The sequence below is a fragment of the Protomyctophum parallelum genome (assembly GCF_964188405.1).
Source record: "Protomyctophum parallelum genome assembly, chromosome: 21".
NCBI classification, from domain to species: domain Eukaryota; kingdom Metazoa; phylum Chordata; class Actinopteri; order Myctophiformes; family Myctophidae; genus Protomyctophum; species Protomyctophum parallelum.
In genome coordinates, this window is record NC_139713.1 from 4,574,215 (window position 1) to 4,598,396 (window position 24,182).

At 42.9% G+C, this 24,182-nt stretch overlaps 2 protein-coding genes across 5 annotated transcripts in view; one reads left to right on the plus strand and one right to left on the minus strand.

The window, feature by feature from the left end:
* acads (acyl-CoA dehydrogenase short chain) overlaps positions 1 to 4,150 on the plus strand; it is a 21,951-nt gene extending 17,801 nt beyond the window's left edge. For all 3 annotated transcript variants that reach the window (XM_083793841.1, XM_083793840.1, XM_083793842.1), the window contains one exon: positions 1,137 to 4,150. In XM_083793841.1, the coding sequence (XP_083649967.1) occupies positions 1,137 to 1,289 (153 nt within the window). In that variant the 3' untranslated portion in view covers positions 1,290 to 4,150. The remainder of the gene's footprint in view (positions 1 to 1,136) is intronic.
* Positions 204 to 23,149, minus strand: cldn5b (claudin 5b). Of its 2 annotated transcripts, XR_014570988.1 has the most exons (3): positions 22,052 to 23,149; positions 18,091 to 18,594; positions 204 to 224 (listed from the first exon to the last, which is right to left on the minus strand). XR_014570988.1 is itself a non-coding variant. In XM_083793852.1 (2 exons), exons 1-2 carry the CDS (start codon positions 22,376 to 22,378, stop codon positions 18,277 to 18,279), a joined length of 645 nt encoding a protein of 214 aa, XP_083649978.1. In that variant the 5' UTR covers positions 22,379 to 23,149; the 3' UTR covers positions 17,679 to 18,276. The 2 variants fall into 2 exon arrangements, 1 of the variants encoding a protein (XP_083649978.1); XM_083793852.1 differs by lacking the exon at positions 204 to 224 and having other exon boundaries at positions 17,679 to 18,594.
* Positions 23,150 to 24,182: the final 1,033 nt, after the last annotated feature.

Here is a 24,182-nt window from a genome sequence, read left to right on the forward strand (position 1 = left end):
AACGATGGCTTCCATTTTCGCATTGCAACTTTTCAGGACTAGAAAGCCTGCAGTTTCTATTAGCCTGTATTCCCCATCGATGATGTCACTGGAAGACGGTTTCTGAACTGCCCACAGCCCTCCTATGAGACACAGACTGAGTAGGAAAAAAATGTCTCATGATTATTAGTGAGGACCTATTATATGAAGATAGGTTGAAAAGCGGTGAAGTGGTCCTTTAAGTACTGTACTTAAAAAGCTTGAAAAGCGGTGAAGTGGTCCTTTGATATTTACTATTCTCGGCCCTGAGTCGGCTACGCGAACTTCAGAACGCTCGACACGGTCGGCAACTCGCTCGCTGTAGCTCGCTCTGTGGTGTTTCTCGCATGGCTCAAGTTCGCCACCCGGTAAGCTGCAGGGCCTCGACTGGCTTATTGCTTTTCTAAAACGGTTACAAACACATAGCAATATTAACCTAATAAAACTATTAAATTCACAAAAGTAGCTACGCTTTGCGCCACCAGAGCGAGCGAGCCACAGCCACAACACTTCCTTGTTTTGCTCGGCAAGTAGCCTATATGTGACGGGAGAATATAGCGCTTGATGTCTTTACGGGGCTGCCTGGAGCCACACATTCACAGTCATATGAGCCGGGCGGTGCTTATATAGACGCCCGCACGGCATTGGGTTTGCAAAGCAATCAAGCGCTCCCCTTCCCCAGTTCAGCTACAAGGCTGCAGGATGATACAAAGTGATTGAAGGTGTGTGGGTTATCGGTGAAATTTACACCGGTCACGTGACGGTAACCAGCCAATCAGAATGAAGTATTGGGACTACCCGTTTTAGAAATATAAACAAGCGCCACATCAGCGCACATTGACCCCCAGGCTCTGTGTGTGTGTGTGTGTGTGTGTGTGTGTGTGTGTGTGTGTGTGTGTGTGTGTGTGTGTGTGTGTGTGTGTGTGTGTGTGTGTGTGTGTGTGTGTGTGTGTGTGTGTGTGTGTGTGTGTGTGTGTGTGTGTGTGTGTGTGTGTGTGTGTGTGTGTGTGTGTGTGTGTCTCTCTGTGTCTGTGTCTGTGTGTGTGTGTGTGTGTGTGTGTGTGCGCGCAAAACGCCCTCCCAACACACTTCTCTTCTCTTTCCCGCCCCGTCAAAAGGCCATCCAGGTGCTGGGAGGGATGGGCTACGTGACGGACATGCCAGCGGAGAGGCACTACCGCGACGCGCGCATCACGGAGATCTACGAGGGGACCAGCGAGATCCAGAGACTGGTGATCGCCGGACAGCTGCTGAAGGAATACAAGCCCTAGACCCTCGTCATGTCTAAACAAACAAGCCCTAGACCCTCGTCATGTCTAAACAAACAAGCCCTAGACCTCTCTGTCTAGTGACTGAATGTAGTGACCATAATATGCAGACTGCCTCCGTCTTGCCAGCGAGGTTGATAACTATAGGTGCAACTTATTTGACGAAACATAAAAGTCCTAAATAATTGTATTAAGCCATTCTGACCTGAGATCAGATTCATACGAGGTTTCCACTGGACACACACTGGTCTGATGAACCCATTCTGACCTGAGATCAGATTCTAAAAATGTCTGTTCGAAAATGACAGTTTTCTGAAAAAAGCTTTGTTTCTATGTCAGTCGTTCTCTGATTTTTCCAAAAATAGCAGACCTACAAGCTCGTAGTGCGCCACTCGGTGGCGCGCTATGAGCTTGTAGATCTGCTATTTTTCAATAGCTAAAGCATAACGTAATGCTAAAACCAAAAGGGGTTCCCGCGCAAAATGGGTTAAACGACGTTAAACTCTCAAACGTTGCAGCTGTACGAAAAAGCTTGAATTATCCTCTTTCAATCCGCAAAGTTTTTGTTTCATAAAAATCCACCATAGGCGTAGAGAGTTGTTAAATAATGTTATGAGATACTTTATGTCAAGAAATTCCGTGCAGCTCTAAGTGTCAGAGTTTGGAAGCGCTCGTTATCGGTAAAGCGACGTCCTGCTGCCGACTGCATTGTGTGCACATTCAAAACAGGGTGGTGCGCCTGGGCCGTTGCGTGGTATACAAACGAGCGCTTCCAAACTACCCAACGCTTAGAAAAAAGCAAACAGTGGATTTTTATTATGAAACAAACACGTTGCAGGTTGAAAGAGCAATAATTCAAGCTTTTTTTTCGTACAGCTGCGACGTTGGGTGAGTTTGACGTTGAAACATAGCTTTTTCAGAAAACTGTCAGGATGTAGAAGAGATTTTTTTTAATCTGATCTCAGGTCAGAACGGGTTAATACAATTAGACGTGACTGTTCTGTTTGGATGAATGGGCTGTCTATGGGGAGTTGCACCTTGGCTGGCCAGATGGATGCTGTCTGAATATGGTGATCATAATGATGATCCATCCCTCTATAAACTATAATATGACCTCCTGTCTGCTACATGATCACTGTGACATCACAGGGAGAACTCAATGAAGGACAATGAAGATTTCCTGCCATCTGGAAACCGGATCTTCTTGAGTCCAGCTCCGGGATCTTCTTGAGTCCAGCTCCGGATCTTCTTGAGTCCAGCTCCGGATCTTCTTGAGTCCAGCTCCCGGATCTTCTTGAGTCCAGCTCCCGGATCTTCTTGAGTCCAGCTCCGGATCTTCTTGAGTCCAGCTCCGGATCTTCTGACTCCGACTGTATATAATTTATCAGAAGGCCATTATCAGGAGGGTGCTTACATTCTGGGGACCCACAGCATGGAACTTAGAATGCCTAAAAATACCATATTTTAACCCATTCTGAACGGGAATCCCTTTTGGTGTTAGCATTACGTTATGCTTTAGCTATTGAAAAATATCAGATCTACAAGCTCATAGCGCGCCACCGAGTGGCGCGCTACGAGCTTGTAGGTCTGCTATTTTGGAAAAAATCGAAGAACGACTGACATAGAAACAGAGCTTTTTTCAGAAAACTGTCATTTTCAAACAGACATTTTTTAGAATCTGATCTCAGGTCAGAATGGGTTAAAAAAACAGAGCCTAACTTGTGTGTGAATGAACAGATGATGCCACTCCATCCACTCCTTCCATTATCTGCTGTGTTCACTGGCACAGGCTGGCCACTGGAGGGCAGTGGTGTTGTGGGGTTTTTTTTCTGATTCCACAACAGACTTCATGTACTGTGTCCTCAGTGTCTCCATAGGAATTACATGTTTAATTTAAGTGTGATTAAACGATTCTGACCTGAGATCAGATTCATACGATGTTTCCACTGGACACACACTATGGTCTGATGAACCCATTCTGACCTGAGATCAGATTCATACGATGTTTCCACTGGACACACACTATGGTCTGATGAACCCATTCTGACCTGAGATCAGATTAAAAAAATGTCAGTCGTTCTTCGATTTAAAAAAAATAGCAGACCTACAAGCTCATAGCGCGCCACTCGGTGGCGCGCTATGAGCTTGTAGATCTGCTATTTTTCAATAGCTAAAGCATAACATGATGCTAACACCAAAATGGGTTCCCGTTCAGAATGGGTTAATTTAAGTGTGATTAAAGCAGATGCTGCTGTACAGAATGTTGTAAGAGGAACACCTATTGAGTCTGTATTGACGGGGAAATTATGTTTCCTTTCCTTTTTATTTGTGTTTGTTTTTTGTGTGTTTCGGGTGCCATATAGGACAATAATTAGTGACTTGATGAAATGTGCTCAATGCCTATTGTTCTGTTCTGTGCATGATTGAAATGATCAGTTTAACCCATTCTGAACGGGGAACCCCTTTTGGTGTCAGCATCATGTTATGCTTTAGCTATTGAAAAATAGCAGATCTACAAGCTCATAGCGCGCCACCGAGTGGCGCGATATGAGCTTGTAGGTCTGCTCTTTTTTTGAAAAATCGAAGAACGACTGACATTTTTTAGAATCTGATCTCAGGTCAGAATGGGTTAATCAGAACCCAGTGTGTGTCCAGTGGAAACCTCGTATGAATCTGATCTCGGGTCAGAATGGGTTAATGTCTGCGGGCTAAAGAGCTACATGTTGAAGTGTTATCTTTTCTAATATGAAAACATTTTGCAGTCCACACTCTTCTTGTGCCTCAATGGAAAACTCACTGTACATATTTCATTATAATTTATGCGGTTGTGTAAATGACATTAATTAAAACACATTGATTGATTACATGTCTTCATTTTGAGTCGTTAACCCATTCTGCAGACCCAGCTGCAGATCATCATAAACCCATTTTGGTGTTAGCATTATGTTATGCTTTAGCTATTGAAAAATAGCAGACCTACAAGCTCGTAGCGCGCCACCGAGTGGCGCGCTACGAGCTTGTAGGTCTGCTATTTTTAGAAAAATCGAAGAGCGACTGACATTTTTAGAATCTGATCTCAGGTCAGAATGAAAACTGTCAGGATGTAGAAGACATTTTTAGAATCTGATCTCAGGTCAGAACGGGTTAAAAATAAAAGTACATATAGCTCAGGGGAGGGCCACTTTCCACACTCGCTCCAGAGGGAGCTGATCTACAAGCTCACACTGTGCTGATCTACAAGCTCACACTGTGCTGATCTACAAGCTCACACTGTGCTGATCTACAAGCTCACACTGTGCTGATCTACAAGCTCACACTGCTGATCTACAAGCTCACACTGTGCTGATCTACAAGCTCACACTGAGCTGATCTACAAGCTCACACTGTGCTGATCTACAAGCTCACACTGTGCTGATCTACAAGCTCACACTGTGCTGATCTACAAGCTCACACTGTGCTGATCTACAAGCTCACACTGTGCTGATCTACAAGCTCACACTGAGCTGATCTACAAGCTCACACTGAGCTGATCTACAAGCTCACACTGTGCTGATCTACAAGCTCACACTGTGCTGATCTACAAGCTCACACTGAGCTGATCTACAAGCTCACACTGTGCTGATCTACAAGCTCACACTGTGCTGATCTACAAGCTCACACTGAGCTGATCTACAAGCTCACACTGTGCTGATCTACAAGCTCACACTGTGCTGATCTACAAGCTCACACTGTGCTGATCTACAAGCTCACACTGTGCTGATCTACAAGCTCACACTGTGTGGCGTGGCAGTGCGACAGCCGGGGACACCGAGGACCCCCACACGGAGTTGCACCACTCACTTCACACGGGTGTGATTTTTTTATACTATATACAAAAATCACACCCATGTGAACTGAGTGGTGCAACTCCCCCCCACCTCTCTCTCTCTCTCTCTCTCTCTCTCTCTCTCATTAGCAGGCAACAGTGCAGCGCCAGCACTATCCCTCTCTCTGTTTCTGGCACAACAGCGCCACCTACATACAAATGCAATTATAGTGCTGTCTACATAACATGCTATAAGTCTGTATCAGATGCTATCTAAGTCTAGAGAAATGCTATCTAAGGGGGTATAGGGTAAGTGCTATGGGCCATGATGGAGTCTAAAAAGGTGGGTTTAGGGTATAGGGTATAGGGTAAGTGCTATGGGCCATGATGGAGTCTGAAAAGGTGGGTTTAGGGTATAGGGTATAGGGTAAGTGCTATGGGCCATGATGGAGTCTGAAAAGGTGGGTTTTCAGACTACGGTGGAAATCAATACAGCCTCATCAAAGTTGGTGTTGTGACTTTATATATTGTCAATTACTCAGTGTCGTTTTTGGCAGCAAATTTCTATTTTAGTTTTAGTCATATAGTCTCTTGAATAGTTTTCACTTAGTTTTAGTCACATTTTAGTCACCTGGAATGTTCTAGTGTTTAGTCTAGTTTTAGTCGACTAAATGTCGTATGATTTTAGTCGGCTAAATCTACAGGTGATTTAGTCGACTAAAATGTGTTTTGGCGGGCCTTGATGCCGTCGTAAGGACTGTTTTTACACTTGCTGAAAATAGCCGATCTACAAGCTCACAACGCGTCGCAGCGCGACGAAAACAACACTGCAATTACTTCCATGAGAGGGGGAGAGGCGGTGGAGTTATAGTTGCTTTAGCAGAACACTTTGAGGGTCCAATGGAGTTGAGAGGTTTTGTCCAAAGCACTTTTTACTACTTTACTATATACATTGGTTCAATATTTTCGAAACAACACACACACACAGACGTAAAGGGTGTTCAATTGCACTGATTTATGCAAAAAAATAACAATCAAAAACCTCAAAAATGGAGTTATGAGGTTTCCCCCCCCCCCCCCCCCCCCGACAGTAACGATATGCTGTTTTTTGCATGTGACTGTCTCTGCATACGACAAAGTAACACACACTACAATAGAAGTCATGCACCCCCCAGGTTTTCTATTGTGTTTGTGTGTGCGTGTGTGTGTGTGTGTGTGTGTGTGTGCGTGTGTGTGTGTGTGTGTGTGTGTGTGTGTGTGTGTGTGTGTGTGTGTGTGTGTGTGTGAGAGAGAGAGGGGGGGGGTTGCGTGCTGGCTGGCTGCATTCCTTTGTTCTCCTGCATGTGTGACCGTGTGTGCGTGCAAAGTTGTTGTCCTGTGCATGTTCATGTTGTGTGCAGTATTTAGGAGTGGAGGGTGGGGTGGTGGGTGGGGGGGGGGGGCAGTGTTGTTTTCGTCGACTAAAACTAAGATGAAAAATGTTCGTCGACTACCTTTTTCCACTGACTAAAACAAATGGAAACTAAATGAAAACTAAGCTACGATGACTAAAACTATAAGACCAAATATATTGACAATTTCGTCGACAAATAAAAACTAGACTAAAATGTTAGGAAGGGACTAGTGGACAAGAGATCCACTATAAGTCATTTTACACTTGGTTGCATGCTTGCATGATTTTCAGCAAGTGTAAAATAAGTCATTATGACGGCTACAAGCCCCAGCAAAATACATTTTAGTCGACTAAATCACCTGTAGATTTAGTCGACTAAAATCTCATGACATTTACTCGACTAAAACTAGACTAACACTAAGACATTTCCAGGTGACTAAAATGTGACTAAGACTAAATTAAGTTTCAGTCCAAAGACTATGTGACTAAAACTAAAATAGAAATTTGCTGCCAAAAACAACACTGGTTGGGGGGTCAGGCCAGTAGGAGTGCAGGGGGGGGGGGGGGGAGGGGGGTGGTGGTGGTGGTGGTGGGGGGGGGGGGGGGCTATGCTGACCCACATACAGTTTCCTCCTGGCCCAACAGTAGCAGCTTAATGACCAAACTCATTATGTTGATGATAGCGTGGGTGGGTGGGTGTGGGGAGGGGAGGGGAGGGGGGGGGGGGTCTGTTTACGGGCTTAAAGAAGAACCCAAACTAGTTCTCACAGTGGCGTCGCGTACGGTACGGAGGTCCCCAGGGGTCGGGTCGGGGTGTTGAGATGGGTTCCCGGGTATGAAAATCACTCTAACCATTATAGACATGATTGTACCCATTTAGGCCTGACGTCAATATTAAAAAAATTAAAAAAAGTCTTCTAAATCCTGACAGTTTTCTGAAATACCTCATGTTTCTGTATCAGTGGTGCTCAATATTTCATGTCAAGGACCTCCAGAATTATGATTATTTGGCCGCCGACCCCAATTTGAAAAATATATTATTCCCCATGCAGAAGCAGAGATTTGAGTTGAAATGTTCGCTAATATATATTCAAAGATTTGCACCACATTTTCACGATTTTTTAAAAATAGCAGAACTACAAGCTCATAGCACGGCACTCGGTGCCACGCTATGAGCTTGTAGATCTGCTATTTGTCAACAGCTAAAGTATAACATAAGGCTTACACCACGTCCAGAATGGGTTAAAAAAAGGGAAAAACACAACATTTGACATACAAGATTTGTCAACTGGGGCCTGGGGTCAACTGGCACAACATATTTTCGGATAGGGGTCCGCAACCTAATGTACATACATTTTGACCAACCTAATGTACATACATTTTGACCAACCTAATGTACATACATTTTGACCAACCTAATGTACATACATTTTGACCAACCTAATGTACATACATTTTGACCAACCTAATGTACATACATTTTGACCAACCTAATGTACATACATTTTGACCAACCTAATGTACATACATTTTGACCAACCTAATGTACATACATTTTGACCAACCTAATGTACATACATTTTGACCAACCTAATGTACATACATTTTGACCAACCTAATGTACATACATTTTGACCAACCTAATGTACATACATTTTGACCAACCTAATGTACATACATTTTGACCAACCTAATGTACATACATTTTGACCAACCTAATGTACATACATTTTGACCAACCTAATGTACATACATTTTGACCAACCTAATGTACATACATTTTGACCAACCTAATGTACATACATTTTGACCAACCCAATGTACATACATTTTGACCAACCTAATGTACATACATTTTGACCAACCTAATGTACATACATTTTGACCAACCTAATGTACATACATTTTGTCGGGACGTTTGAGAACTAATAAACATTGCCTCAGGCCTCCAGCTTTTAGATTACAGTTCTCCGTCACCACTCAGACATGATTTCAGTCATTTGAATATTTTCTATAGAGAAGCATGTTGCGCAGAGAAAATTGCCGATCCATACAAGCTCACAACAACACGTCGCCCCCTAGCACTAGAAGGTCTGAGAGGTCATTTTGACCGTTTTTTTAAAATATTTTAAAGTTAATTATCTTTGCCCAGGAAGGTTTCAGAAGGTTCCTCTTCCATGACCATCATCAACCATCATCATTCTATCATCTCAGAAATTTTTGACATCTGAAACATTTTCTAAATATGAATTTAAGCACATGCTAGTTTTGCCCTTTTTTCTTCAGACCTTCTAGTGCTAGTGACCACACTTTGCAAACCACTGATCTAGGACGTCAAATGCTCTTTGGAAGTCGGACCCCACCCACCCACCCACCCCAAACACTATCACACCATCCCATCAGCGCTCTTTGCCTTGTCATCTTGTAGATCCCACTGTAAAATAACAGCCTTAAAAATAGCCTAGAAATCACATCAAACCCATAAATAATGAAAACCATTGGTATATACAGACAAAGAAGGGGGGGCTGGTACAGTACAGAACAGTATAAACTAAATCTGTATTGGGTTTGAGTGGGTGATTGTAGATAAGCACTGTAGCCTCTCAAACGCCAGGATATTCACACCATAAAGTACAATAAGCGTATAGACTGAACAATGGGGTCACACGCAATAACAAAACAATGCCAACAATGCACGCAGTGACATGTTTGGAAAGTGTTAACCCAGTTTGTGCGGGAACACCCTTTTGGTGTTTCAAAGCATTATGTTATACTTTATAGCTATTGAAAAATAGCAGATCTACAAGTTGTAGTTCTGCTATTTATTTTTTAATCGTGAAAATGTGGCGCAGATCTTTGAATATTCTCACGTTTTTAACTAAAATCTTTGCTTCTGGGGGGGTCCCTGGAAGAACATATTTTCAGATGGGGTTTCGGCGGGCAATTACATATAATTTTTGGGGTTCTTGACATAAAATATTGAGAACCACTGATACAGAAACATGAGGTTTTTTCCAGAAATTGCTACGTCAGGTCTAAAAGTGTTAATATCCCAGAAGTAATTGAACCTTCCAGTAACACTCTGTTATTTCCCATAGGCCTATTGTTTATTGTTGCGTGCTGTTGCATATATATATATATATATTTTAAAGATATAAAAACAGTTCTGAACTTCTGACATGCAATGCCTTATAATACACGCTTAGGCTACGAGTATAAATCATTGCTGTGTTCACCTTTATTATAAAAAAAACATCATTATGTCATATAAAACTTAAAAAATTACAGTGTTTAATTAAAAATACACAACAGGCTGGCTAGCCGACATGTATCGACATGCAAATGTGTCGCAGTGAGTAGGCCAGCCTTTGATTCAGTATATCAGTGCACACTGGTCTGGACATGTTGAACCATTCACATGGTCTGGTGGACATGTTGAACCATTCACATGGTCTGGACATGTTGAACCATTCACATGGTCTGGACATGTTGAACCATTCACATGGTCTGGACATGTTGAACCATTCACATGGTCTGGACATGTTGAACCATTCACATGGTCTGGACATGTTGAACCATTCACATGGTCTGGACATGTTGAACCATTCACATGGTCTGGACATGTTGAACCATTCACATGGTCTGGACATGTTGAACCATTCACATGGTCTGGACATGTTGAACCATTCACATGGTCTGGACATGTTGAACCATTCACATGGTCTGGACATGTTGAACCCATCCACATGGTCTGGACATGTTGAACCCATTCACATGGTCTGGACATGTTGAACCATTCACATGGTCTGGACATGTTGAACCATTCACATGGTCTGGACATGTTGAACCATCCACATGGTCTGGTGGACATGTTGAACCATTCACATGGTCTGGTGGACATGTTGAACCATTCACATGGTCTGGACATGTTGAACCCATTCACATGGTCTGGTGGACATGTTGAACCATTCACATGGTCTGGACATGTTGAACCATTCACATGGTCTGGACATGTTGAACCATTCACATGGTCTGGACATGTTGAACCATTCACATGGTCTGGACATGTTGAACCATTCACATGGTCTGGACATGTTGAACCATTCACATGGTCTGGACATGTTGAACCCATTCACATGGTCTGGTGGACATGTTGAGCCATTCACATGGTCAGGACATGTTGAGCCATTCACATGGTCTGGACATGTTGAACCATTCACATGGTCTGGACATGTTGAACCATTCACATGGTCTGGACATGTTGAACCATTCACATGGTCAGGACATGTTGAACCATTCACATGGTCTGGTGGACATGTTGAACCCATTCACATGGTCTGGACATGTTGAACCATTCACATGGTCTGGACATGTTGAACCATTCACATGGTCTGGACATGTTGAACCATTCACATGGTCTGGACATGTTGAACCATTCACATGGTCTGGACATGTTGAACCCATTCACATGGTCTGGACATGTTGAACCCATTCACATGGTCTGGACATGTTGAACCCATTCACATGGTCTGGACATGTTGAACCATTCACATGGTCTGGACATGTTGAACCCATTCACATGGTCTGGACATGTTGAACCCATTCACATGGTCTGGACATGTTGAACCCATTCACATGGTCTGGTGGACATGTTGAACCATTCACATTGTCTGGACATGTTGAACCATTCACATGGTCTGGACATGTTGAACCATTCACATGGTCTGGACATGTTGAACCATTCACATGGTCTGGACATGTTGAACCATTCACATGGTCTGGACATGTTGAGGCATCCACATGGTCTGGACATGTTGAACCATTCACATGGTCTGGACATGTTGAACCATTCACATGGTCTGGACATGTTGAACCATTCACATGGTCTGGACATGTTGAACCATTCACATGGTCTGGTGGACATGTTGAGCCATTCACATGGTCAGGACATGTTGAGCCATTCACATGGTCTGGACATGTTGAACCATTCACATGGTCTGGACATGTTGAACCATTCACATGGTCTGGACATGTTGAACCATTCACATGGTCTGGACATGTTGAACCATTCACATGGTCTGGACATGTTGAACCATTCACATGGTCTGGACATGTTGAACCATTCACATGGTCTGGACATGTTGAACCCATTCACATGGTCTGGACATGTTGAACCCATTCACATGGTCTGGACATGTTGAACCCATTCACATGGTCTGGACATGTTGAACCATTCACATGGTCTGGACATGTTGAACCATTCACATGGTCTGGACATGTTGAACCATTCACATGGTCTGGACATGTTGAACCATTCACATGGTCTGGACATGTTGAACCCATTCACATGGTCTGGACATGTTGAACCCATTCACATGGTCTGGACATGTTGAACCATTCACATGGTCTGGACATGTTGAACCCATTCACATGGTCTGGACATGTTGAACCATTCACATGGTCTGGACATGTTGAACCCATTCACATGGTCTGGACATGTTGAACCCATTCACATGGTCTGGTGGACATGTTGAACCATTCACATTGTCTGGACATGTTGAGCCATTCACATGGTCTGGACATGTTGAACCATTCACATGGTCTGGACATGTTGAACCATTCACATGGTCTGGACATGTTGAACCATTCACATGGTCTGGACATGTTGAGGCATCCACATGGTCTGGACATGTTGAACCATTCACATGGTCTGGACATGTTGAACCATTCACATGGTCTGGACATGTTGAACCATCCACATGGTCTGGACATGTTGAACCATTCACATGGTCTGGACATGTTGAACCCATTCACATGGTCTGGACATGTTGAACCATTCACATGGTCTGGTGGACATGTTGAACCATTCACATTGTCAGGACATGTTGAACCATTCACATTGTCAGGACATGTTGAACCATTCACATGGTCTGGACATGTTGAACCATTCACATTGTCAGGACATGTTGAACCATTCACATTGTCAGGACATGTTGAACCATTCACATGGTCTGGTGGACATGTTGAACCATTCACATGGTCTGGACATGTTGAGCCCATTCACATGGTCTGGACATGTTGAACCCATTCACATGGTCTGGACATGTTGAACCATTCACATGGTCTGGACATGTTGAGCCCATTCACATGGTCTGGACATGTTGAACCATTCACATGGTCTGGACATGTTGAACCATTCACATGGTCTGGACATGTTGAACCATTCACATGGTCTGGACATGTTGAACCATCCACATGGTCTGGACATGTTGAACCATTCACATGGTCTGGACATGTTGAGCCCATTCACATGGTCTGGACATGTTGAACCATTCACATGGTCTGGACATGTTGAACCATTCACATGGTCAGGACATGTTGAACCCATTCACATGGTCTGGACATGTTGAACCATTCACATGGTCTGGACATGTTGAGCCCATTCACATGGTCTGGACATGTTGAACCCATTCACATGGTCTGGACATGTTGAACCCATTCACATGGTCAGGACATGTTGAACCATTCACATGGTCTGGACATGTTGAACCATTCACATGGTCTGGACATGTTGAACCATTCACATGGTCTGGACATGTTGAACCCATTCACATGGTCTGGACATGTTGAACCATTCACATGGTCTGGACATGTTGAACCCATTCACATGGTCTGGACATGTTGAACCCATTCACATGGTCTGGACATGTTGAACCCATTCACATGGTCTGGTGGACATGTTGAACCATTCACATTGTCTGGACATGTTGAGCCATTCACATGGTCTGGACATGTTGAACCATTCACATGGTCTGGACATGTTGAACCATTCACATGGTCTGGTGGACATGTTGAACCATTCACATGGTCTGGACATGTTGAACCATTCACATGGTCTGGACATGTTGAACCCATTCACATGGTCTGGTGGACATGTTGAACCATTCACATGGTCTGGACATGTTGAACCATTCACATGGTCTGGACATGTTGAGGCATCCACATGGTCTGGACATGTTGAACCATTCACATGGTCTGGACATGTTGAACCATTCACATGGTCTGGACATGTTGAACCATTCACATGGTCTGGACATGTTGAACCCATTCACATGGTCTGGTGGACATGTTGAGCCATTCACATGGTCAGGACATGTTGAGCCATTCACATGGTCTGGACATGTTGAACCATTCACATGGTCTGGACATGTTGAACCATTCACATGGTCTGGACATGTTGAACCATTCACATGGTCAGGACATGTTGAACCATTCACATGGTCTGGTGGACATGTTGAACCCATTCACATGGTCTGGACATGTTGAACCATTCACATGGTCTGGACATGTTGAACCATTCACATGGTCTGGACATGTTGAACCATTCACATGGTCTGGACATGTTGAACCATTCACATGGTCTGGACATGTTGAACCCATTCACATGGTCTGGACATGTTGAACCCATTCACATGGTCTGGACATGTTGAACCCATTCACATGGTCTGGACATGTTGAACCATTCACATGGTCTGGACATGTTGAACCCATTCACATGGTCTGGACATGTTGAACCCATTCACATGGTCTGGACATGTTGAACCCATTCACATGGTCTGGACATGTTGAACCATTCACATGGTCTGGACATGTTGAACCATTCACATGGTCTGGACATGTTGAACCATTCACATGGTCTGGACATGTTGAGGCATCCACATGGTCTGGACATGTTGAACCATTCACATGGTCTGGACATGTTGAACCATTCACATGGTCTGGACATGTTGAACCATCCACATGGTCTGGACATGTTGAACCATTCACATGGTCTGGACATGTTGAACCCATTCACATGGTCTGGACATGTTGAACCATTCACATGGTCTGGTGGACATGTTGAACCATTCACATTGTCAGGACATGTTGAACCATTCACATTGTCAGGACATGTTGAACCATTCACATGGTCTGGACATGTTGAACCATTCACATTGTCAGGACATGTTGAACCATTCACATTGTCAGGACATGTTGAACCATTCACATGGTCTGGTGGACATGTTGAACCATTCACATGGTCTGGACATGTTGAGCCCATTCACATGGTCTGGACATGTTGAACCCATTCACATGGTCTGGACATGTTGAACCATTCACATGGTCTGGACATGTTGAGCCCATTCACATGGTCTGGACATGTTGAACCATTCACATGGTCTGGACATGTTGAACCATTCACATGGTCTGGACATGTTGAACCATTCACATGGTCTGGACATGTTGAACCATCCACATGGTCTGGACATGTTGAACCCATTCACATGGTCAGGACATGTTGAACCATTCACATGGTCTGGACATGTTGAACCATTCACATGGTCTGGACATGTTGAACCATTCACATGGTCTGGACATGTTGAGCCCATTCACATGGTCTGGACATGTTGAACCATTCACATGGTCTGGACATGTTGAACCATTCACATGGTCAGGACATGTTGAACCCATTCACATGGTCTGGACATGTTGAACCATTCACATGGTCTGGACATGTTGAACCATTCACATGGTCTGGACATGTTGAACCATTCACATGGTCTGGTGGACATGTTGAACCATTCACATGGTCAGGACATGTTGAACCATTCACATGGTCTGGACATGTTGAACCATTCACATGGTCTGGTGGACATGTTGAACCATTCACATGGTCAGGACATGTTGAACCATTCACATGGTCTGGACATGTTGAGCCCATTCACATGGTCTGGACATGTTGAACCATTCACATGGTCTGGACATGTTGAACCATTCACATGGTCTGGTGGACATGTTGAACCATTCACATGGTCAGGACATGTTGAACCATTCACATGGTCTGGACATGTTGAACCCATTCACATGGTCTGGACATGTTGAACCATTCACATGGTCTGGACATGTTGAACCATTCACATGGTCTGGACATGTTGACCCATTCACATGGTCTGGTGGACATGTTGAACCATTCACATGGTCTGGTGGACATGTTGAACCATTCACATGGTCTGGTGGACATGTTGAACCCATTCACATGGTCTGGACATGTTGAACCATTCACATGGTCTGGACATGTTGAACCATTCACATGGTCTGGACATGTTGAACCCATTCACATGGTCTGGACATGTTGAACCATTCACATTGTCTGGACATGTTGAACCATTCACATGGTCTGGACATGTTGAACCATTCACATGGTCTGGTGGACATGTTGAACCCATTCACATGGTCTGGACATGTTGAGCCATTCACATGGTCTGGACATGTTGAACCCATTCACATGGTCTGGACATGTTGAACCATTCACATGGTCTGGACATGTTGAACCATCCACATGGTCTGGTGGACATGTTGAACCATCCACATGGTCTGGTGGACATGTTGAACCATTCACATGGTCTGGTGGACATGTTGAACCATTCACATGGTCTGGACATGTTGAACCATTCACATGGTCTGGACATGTTGAACCATTCACATGGTCTGGACATGTTGAACCATCCACATGGTCTGGTGGACATGTTGAACCATCCACATGGTCTGGTGGACATGTTGAACCATTCACATGGTCTGGTGGACATGTTGAGCCATTCACATGGTCTGGACATGTTGAGCCATTCACATGGTCTGGACATGTTGAACCATTCACATGGTCTGGACATGTTGAACCATTCACATGGTCTGGACATGTTGAACCATTCACATGGTCTGGACATGTTGAACCATTCACATGGTCTGGACATGTTGAACCATTCACATGGTCTGGACATGTTGAACCCATTCACATGGTCTGGACATGTTGAACCCATTCACATGGTCTGGACATGTTGAACCATTCACATGGTCTGGACATGTTGAACCATTCACATGGTCTGGTGGACATGTTGAACCATTCACATGGTCTGGTGGACATGTTGAACCATTCACATGGTCTGGACATGTTGAACCCATTCACATGGTCTGGACATGTTGAACCATTCACATGGTCTGGTGGACATGTTGAACCATTCACATGGTCTGGTGGACATGTTGAACCATTCACATGGTCTGGACATGTTGAACCCATTCACATGGTCTGGACATGTTGAACCATTCACATGGTCTGGACATGTTGAACCATTCACATGGTCTGGTGGACATGTTGAACCATTCACATGGTCTGGACATGTTGAACCATTCACATGGTCTGGACATGTTGAACCATTCACATGGTCTGGACATGTTGAACCATTCACATGGTCTGGACATGTTGAACCATTCACATGGTCTGGACATGTTGAACCCATTCACATGGTCTGGACATGTTGAACCATTCACATGGTCTGGACATGTTGAACCCATTCACATGGTCTGGACATGTTGAACCCATTCACATGGTCTGGACATGTTGAACCCATTCACATGGTCTGGACATGTTGAACCCATTCACATGGTCTGGACATGTTGAACCCATTCACATGGTCTGGACATGTTGAACCATTCACATGGTCTGGACATGTTGAACCATTCACATGGTCTGGACATGTTGAACCCATTCACATGGTCTGGACATGTTGAACCATTCACATGGTCTGGACATGTTGAACCATTCACATGGTCTGGACATGTTGAACCCATTCACATGGTCTGGACATGTTGAACCCATTCACATGGTCTGGTGGACATGTTGAACCATTCACATGGTCTGGACATGTTGAACCCATTCACATGGTCTGGACATGTTGAACCATCCACATGGTCTGGACATGTTGAATCATTCTTCACATGAACGCTAAGCTCTGGTCCATAGCTCTAATGCCGTTGCATTTAGGTAACATAGCTCTAAATGCAACTTATGAACGCTATAAACATAAAGTTATAACTATATTTACACACCAACTATAAAAGGCGTCTGATCTAAAATACAGCGGTCATGAACGTCAAATCATTCCCGTGACTTCCATTCATAGCTGTTTGTTCTTGTTCTTCGTACATTTAATGTCCTTTCATCTGCAATAGAAGTTCCTGAACTTTGTATAGTTCCGTACATTAACCATGACACTATACTGTGAAATATATATATATATTTAAAAACAAAAATACATACTGTATTAACCAGGGAGGAGGGGATTAATTGGCATCTCATTTCAAACTTTGGAAACCACATAATAAGGTCCCTGCCTGGCTGCACACACTGGACGCGTTTTCGGATTTTTAAGCTGCTATAGGAGCCATAAAAAAAACCTTCTCTTATTATGGGGGTCCCTGGCATATATTTTCAAATTGATTTGATTTGATTTGATTTATTTAGAAAAGCAATCATAATACAACATTATGATCAGCGATTCAAGGATTACACAGTGAAGTCCAGAGACTTATTTCCACTGAGGTCCTCTCACACTGAACGGAACAATACTTTAAAATACATACATAATAACAGTACATATACATTACATACACGACACAACAGGTACGTCCCTATCCATCCCTCTAAGATGACCCTTTATAGCGGAACCTTTTCCAGTAGCCATTTTTTTTCGCTCTTCACCCAGTGGGATATTAGAGGGATTAAACGTTTTTACCTGAGGACGATTCTACTAAATTCCTTCCGACAGTTTTCTGAAAAACCCTATGTTTCTGTGTGTGTGTGTGTGGGGGGGGGGGGGCGTGTAGTGTCAATTCGGGAGGTCCTTGACATGAAAGAGTCTGGGAACCATCTTCAACCGCTTATCCGTAGTCGGGTCGCGGGGGACAACAACAACAACATGCTATACGTAATGGTTCTTGTCAAAGTCCCCGTTGATGGTGATGCTCTTGGTGTACTTGATGGGATAGGCGCTCTTCACCCGCTGGGGGCAGGAGGAGCAGAGCAACAGCGCCCCCCCCAGGAAGAGCAGCGCCGAGGCGGCCCAGCCGATGTAGATGGCGGCTCCGATCTCCCGCTTCTTGGAGGGCGGCACGCGGCTGTCGTAGAAGTCCACGATGATGCTGTTGGCCATCCAGCACAGCGGCACCAGCACCAGGAGGCCGCTGCAGATGTACACCACGCCGCCCGCGAACACCACCTTGGCCTTCACCACCTCGTCCTGTTCGGATGGGGATATTAGAGCTTAGAATATATATATATATATATATATATATATATATATATATATATTAGAGGGATGAAACGGTTACCCCTATTTTGACCTGAGATCAGATTCTAAAAATGTCTGTTTGGAAATGACAGTTTTCTGAAAAAGCTATGTTTCTATGTCAGTCGTTCTTCGATTTTTCAAAGAATAGCAGACCTACAAGCTCGTAGCGCGCCACTCGGTGGCGCGCTATGAGCTTGTAGATCTGCTATTTTTCAATAGCGCTAAAGCATAGCATAACGCTAACACCAAAAGGGGTTCCCGCGCAAAATGGGTTAAGACCTGCAGGACGATTCTACGAAATTCCTTCCGACAGTTTTCTGAAAAAACCCCATGTTTCTCTATGTCAGTGGTTCTAATCCTTTTTCATGTCAAGGACCCCCAGAATTATCTGTATTTGGCCGCCGACTAAAATGTTGGGAAGGGACTAGTGGACAAGAGAAGTCATTTTACACTTGGTTGCATGCTGAAAATAGCCGATCTACAAGCTCGGAGCTTGTAGATCGGCTATTTTCAGCAAGTGTATAAAAACAGTCATTACGACGGCATCAAAAGGCCCGCCAAAATACATTTTAGTCGACTAAATCTACAGTTGATTTAGTCGACTAACACATTCCAGGTGACTAAAATGTGACTGAAACAAAAATATAAATTTGCTACCAAAAACAACACTATACTTGACATGAAGAAGTGTGAGAATTAACCACTGACTTATACATCTTTTTTAATCGAATTCTTCTTCGATAGACATTACAGGCATTACCCAGTGGTGGAGAGTAGGCGAACCGAGTACATTTACTCATAAGTACTGTAGCCTACTGAAGCACAATTTTGAAGTACTTTTTACTTCACTGGAGTATTTCCAATGTTCAGACAGTACTCCACTGCATCTCAGAGGTCATTTTACTCCATTACAATTATTTGAAAACTTTAGTTACTTTGTAGATTTTGATTGTTAAAAAAAAAAGTCTACATTAACCACTTAGTTCAGCCCTATAGCCTTTATACATTTTGGCCATTTTAAAAATAGCCGATCTACAAGCTCACACCGCGCTGTGAGGAGACGCATTGTGAACTTGTAGATCTGCTAATATTCATACATATTTTTAATGTAGGCCTATACTACTTTAAGTATAGGCCTACATTTTGACACCAATACTTTTGTACTTTTACTTAAAGTAAATGTTGAATTCCGGACTTTACAATGTAGGCATTTATCAGACGCTCTTGATCCAGAGCGACTTACATTAAAGGTATATTCAGTGATTTCACTCAAAAAACCTTAGGTTTCGTTTTTGGCTGTGGGACCCAGCCTTTCGTCCAATCAGGATAGAGAGTCAAAAACGAAACCTAAGGTTTTTTTGACCCCCAGGGGTTAACTGGGGACAGGGAGGAACTCCTTATATGGCCAGCACACTCTATAGTAGGGAGGAATTATCACAACAAAACAAAAAAATAAGTGATATTTGAATTAAGTGAAATCACTGAATATACCTTTAAGCTAAAACAAAAGCATGTCATACATCACATATATAAAAAGTAGTTATCATGAATCATGTATAAACTAAGAACGTAACATTGGAGTGTCTATGTCAACTATACATACTATACTATATTATATATTATACAATATACATGTGTACTATAAAGTGCTATGACTACATGAAATGCAATTCTAGTGCTGTCTACGTAACAAGCTACTGTATAAGTCTGTCTAAAATACTATCTAAGTCTACAGACTTTTACTTGCAACAGAGAAGGGCCTATTTCTACATAACATTGCAGTATTGATATAGAAGCCATAGACTTTTACATAAAACTAAATGCGAGCACTTTTCCCCACCGCTGCCTTCTTTAAAGTGTTGTTTTTGGCAGCAAATCTCTATTTTAGTTTCAGTCTAAATCTCTTAAAACGTTTTTATTTAGTTTTAGTTCACATTTCAGTCACCTGGAATGTATTAGTGTTTAGTCTAGTTTTAGTCGACTAAATATCATAAGATTTTAGTCGACTAAATCTACAGGTGATTTAGTCGACTAAAATGTGTTTTGGCGGGCCTTGATGGTGTCCTTCCTAATGGCTCATTTTACACTTGTTGAAAATAGCCGATCTACAAGCTCACAACGCGCCAGTAGATCTGCTATTTTCAGCATGCAATCAAGTGTATTTTTTTTCTTTTTTACTATTTTTCAAAACATTTTGGCCACAAAATGGCCAGTCTACAAGCTCACAACGTGTCAATGTATAGATTGGCTATAGGTTGAACTATTACATTTTTATTTTTCAAACTAGTAAACGAAAAGACAAATAAGTTTAATAGGGATAAGGGGTTTTAGCGGAGAGACGAAAATGGAGCCCTTATCAGTGTTGTTTTCGTCGACTAAAACTAAGACGAAAAATGTTCGTCGACTACCTTTTTTCACTGACAAAAACGAATGGAAACTAAATGAAAACTAAGCTATGATGACTAAAACTAAGACTAAATATACTGAAAATTTCGCCAAATATTTCCGACAAATAAAAACTAGACTAAAATGTTAGGAAGGGACTAGTGGACAAGAGATCCAGTATAAGTAATTTTACTCTTGGTTGCATGCTGAAAATAGCCGATCTACAAGCTTGTAGATCGGCTATTTTCAGCATGTGTAAAAACACTCATTACGACGGCATCAAGACACGCCAAAATACATTTTAGTCGACTAAATCACCTGTAGATTTAGTCGACTAAAATCTTATGACATTTAGTCGACTAAAACTAGACTAACACTAAGACATTTCCAGGTGACTAAAATGTGACTAAAACTAAATGAAGTTTCAGTCCAAAGACTATGACTAAAACTAAAATCGATTATTTGCTGCCAAAAACAACACTGGCCCTTATATAGTCGACAAAAACAACACTTGCTTCTTTTCTTTATCCCATTCTGAACGGGAACCCATTTTGGTGTCAGCATCATGCTATGCTTTAGCTATTGAAAAATAGCAGATCTACAAGCTCATAGCTCGAGCTTGTAGGTCTGCTATTTTTGAAAAATCGAAGAACGACTGACATTTTTAGAATCTGATCTCAGGTCAGAATGGAAAACTGTCAGGATGTATAGAAGACAAGACATTTTTATAGAATCTGATCTCAGGTCAGAATGGAAAAACTGTCAGGATGTATAGAAGACATTTCTTTAGAATCTGATCTCAGGTCAGAATGGAAAACTGTCAGGATGTATAGAAGACATTTCTTTAGAATCTGATCTCAGGTCAGAATGGAAAACTGTCAGGATGTAGGCTATAGAAGACAAGACATTTCTTTAGAATCTGATCTCAGGTCAGAATGGAAAAACTGTCAGGATGTATAGAAGACAAGACATTTTTATAGAATCTGATCCCAGGTCAGAATGGGGTTAACATAACATTCACCTGGATGCAGTTGGTGCAGCGCGCGCCGGCCACCATGACGCCCAGCCCGCACACACCCAGCACGGCGGCCACCACCGAGAGGGCGCGCGCCACCTGCAGGTCCTGCGACAGCGCCAGCACCGAGTCGTGCACCTTGCACTGCATCTGGCCCGTGCTCTGGACCACGCACGACATCCACAGGCCGTCCCAGATGGTCTGCGCGATCACGATGTTGGAGTCGATGAACGCCGTCACCTTCCAGGTGGGCAGGCCGCACGCCACCATCACCAGCAGGGAGCCCGTCACGCACGCGCCCAGGCCCAAGAACTCCAGACACACGGAGAACATGGCCACACTGGACTGGACTGGGTCCTTTTGGGTTTCCGAGGTCTCCTTTCTTTCGAAATAAGAGAAATAGAATTGTAGCCTTATATATATATATAAAGTGTGTGAAGTCCGCTTGTTTTTCCAGTCAATAATGAGATGTCCTCTCTTGTCCTTTTTTAGAATAGAGAAATAGAATTGTTGTATAGCCTATAAAGTGTGTGAAGTCTGCTTGTTTCCCAGTCAATAATGAGATGTCCTCTCTTGTCCTTTTTTAGAATAGAGAAATAGAATTGTTGTATAGCCTATAAAGTGTGCGAAGTCCGCTTGTTTCCCAGTCAATAATGAGATGTCCTCTCTTGTCCTTTTTTAGAATAGAGAAATAGAATTGTTGTATAGCCTATAAAGTGTGCCGAGTCCGCTTGTTTCCCAGTCAATAATGAGATGTCCTCTCTTGTCCTTTTTTAGAATAGAGAAATAGAATTGTTGTATAGCCTATAAAGTGTGCGAAGTCCGCTTGTTTTCCAGTCAATAATGAGATGTCCTCTCTTGTCCTTTTTTAGAATAGAGAAATAGAATTGTTGTATAGCCTATAAAGTGTGCCGAGTCCGCTTGTTTCCCAGTCAATAATGAGATGTCCTCTCTTGTCCTTTTTTAGAATAGAGAAATAGAATTGTTGTATAGCCTATAAAGTGTGCCGAGTCCGCTTGTTTTCCAGTCAATAATGAGATGTCCTCTCTTCTTGTCTTGTTTTTACAGTTGTATTATGGTGTTCTCTTCTGTGTTCTCCGTCCTGAGATCAGATGAAACAGTTGTATTATGGTGTTCTCTTCTGTGTTCTCCGTCCTGAGATCAGATGAAACAGTTGTATTATGGTGTTCTCTTCTGTGTTCTCCGTCCTGAGATCAGATGAAATCCAGTGGAAATGGAGCCCTTTTTTTTACGCCCTGGTGCTCTTGTCTCGGTCAGTGCCTCTTTTAGTTATTAAAGGGGCCCCCTCTCTCTCTCTCTCTCTGTCTCTCTCTCTGTCTCTCTCTCTCTCTGTCTCTCTCTCTCTCCCTCCCCCGACCCCCGGTGGGGTGTGACTTCTCATGTAAATGGCAATGGGACCCCCCCCCTGCCTACCCAACGCCACGGCACATCCCAGCTGGCACTGTGTTGTTTACATATGAATCAACTGTATAGTACAATTTACAATTTACAATTTAGGCATTTAGCAGACGCTCTTAATCCAGAGCGACTTACAATAATCAAGAACAAAAGCATGGGAATACATCACAAAAGCATTTATCATAAAACATGCATAAGCTAAGAAAGTAACAGTGGAATATCTATATTATGAGACTATACATATAAACTATATATATATACTACTATGCTATACATATGTACTATGACGTGCTATGACTATATACAATGCAATTATAGTGCCGTCTACATAACATGCTATAAGTCTGTATCAGATGCTATCTAAGTCTACAGAAATGCTATCTATACACTGTGTTGTTTACATATGAATCAACTGTATAGTACAGCTTTTTCTCTGCCAGACCGGTAGCATTGATGGATGAGGACATTAGTATTAGTGCACTTAAAGAGAGAGATCCGTTAATATGTTTGGGTCGACTATATTCCTCCTTTAAACCCCATTCTGACCCGAGATCAGATTCTAAAAAATGTCTTCTATACATCCTGACAGTTTTCATTCTGACCCGAGATCAGATTCTAAAAAAATGTCTTCTATACATCCTGACAGTTTTCATTCTGACCCGAGATCAGATTCTAAAAAATGTCTTCTACACATCCTGAAAAAGCTATGTTTCTATGT

Bases quoted from the DNA above. Each gene is read 5' to 3' on its own strand.
- cldn5b (XM_083793852.1), bottom strand. From the start codon at position 22,378: ATGTTCTCCGTGTGTCTGGAGTTCTTGGGCCTGGGCGCGTGCGTGACG. The intron at 18,595-22,051 runs GTGAATGTTATG...CCATCCGAACAG, and splicing joins GCTGCACCAACTGCATCCAG to GACGAGGTGGTGAAGGCCAA.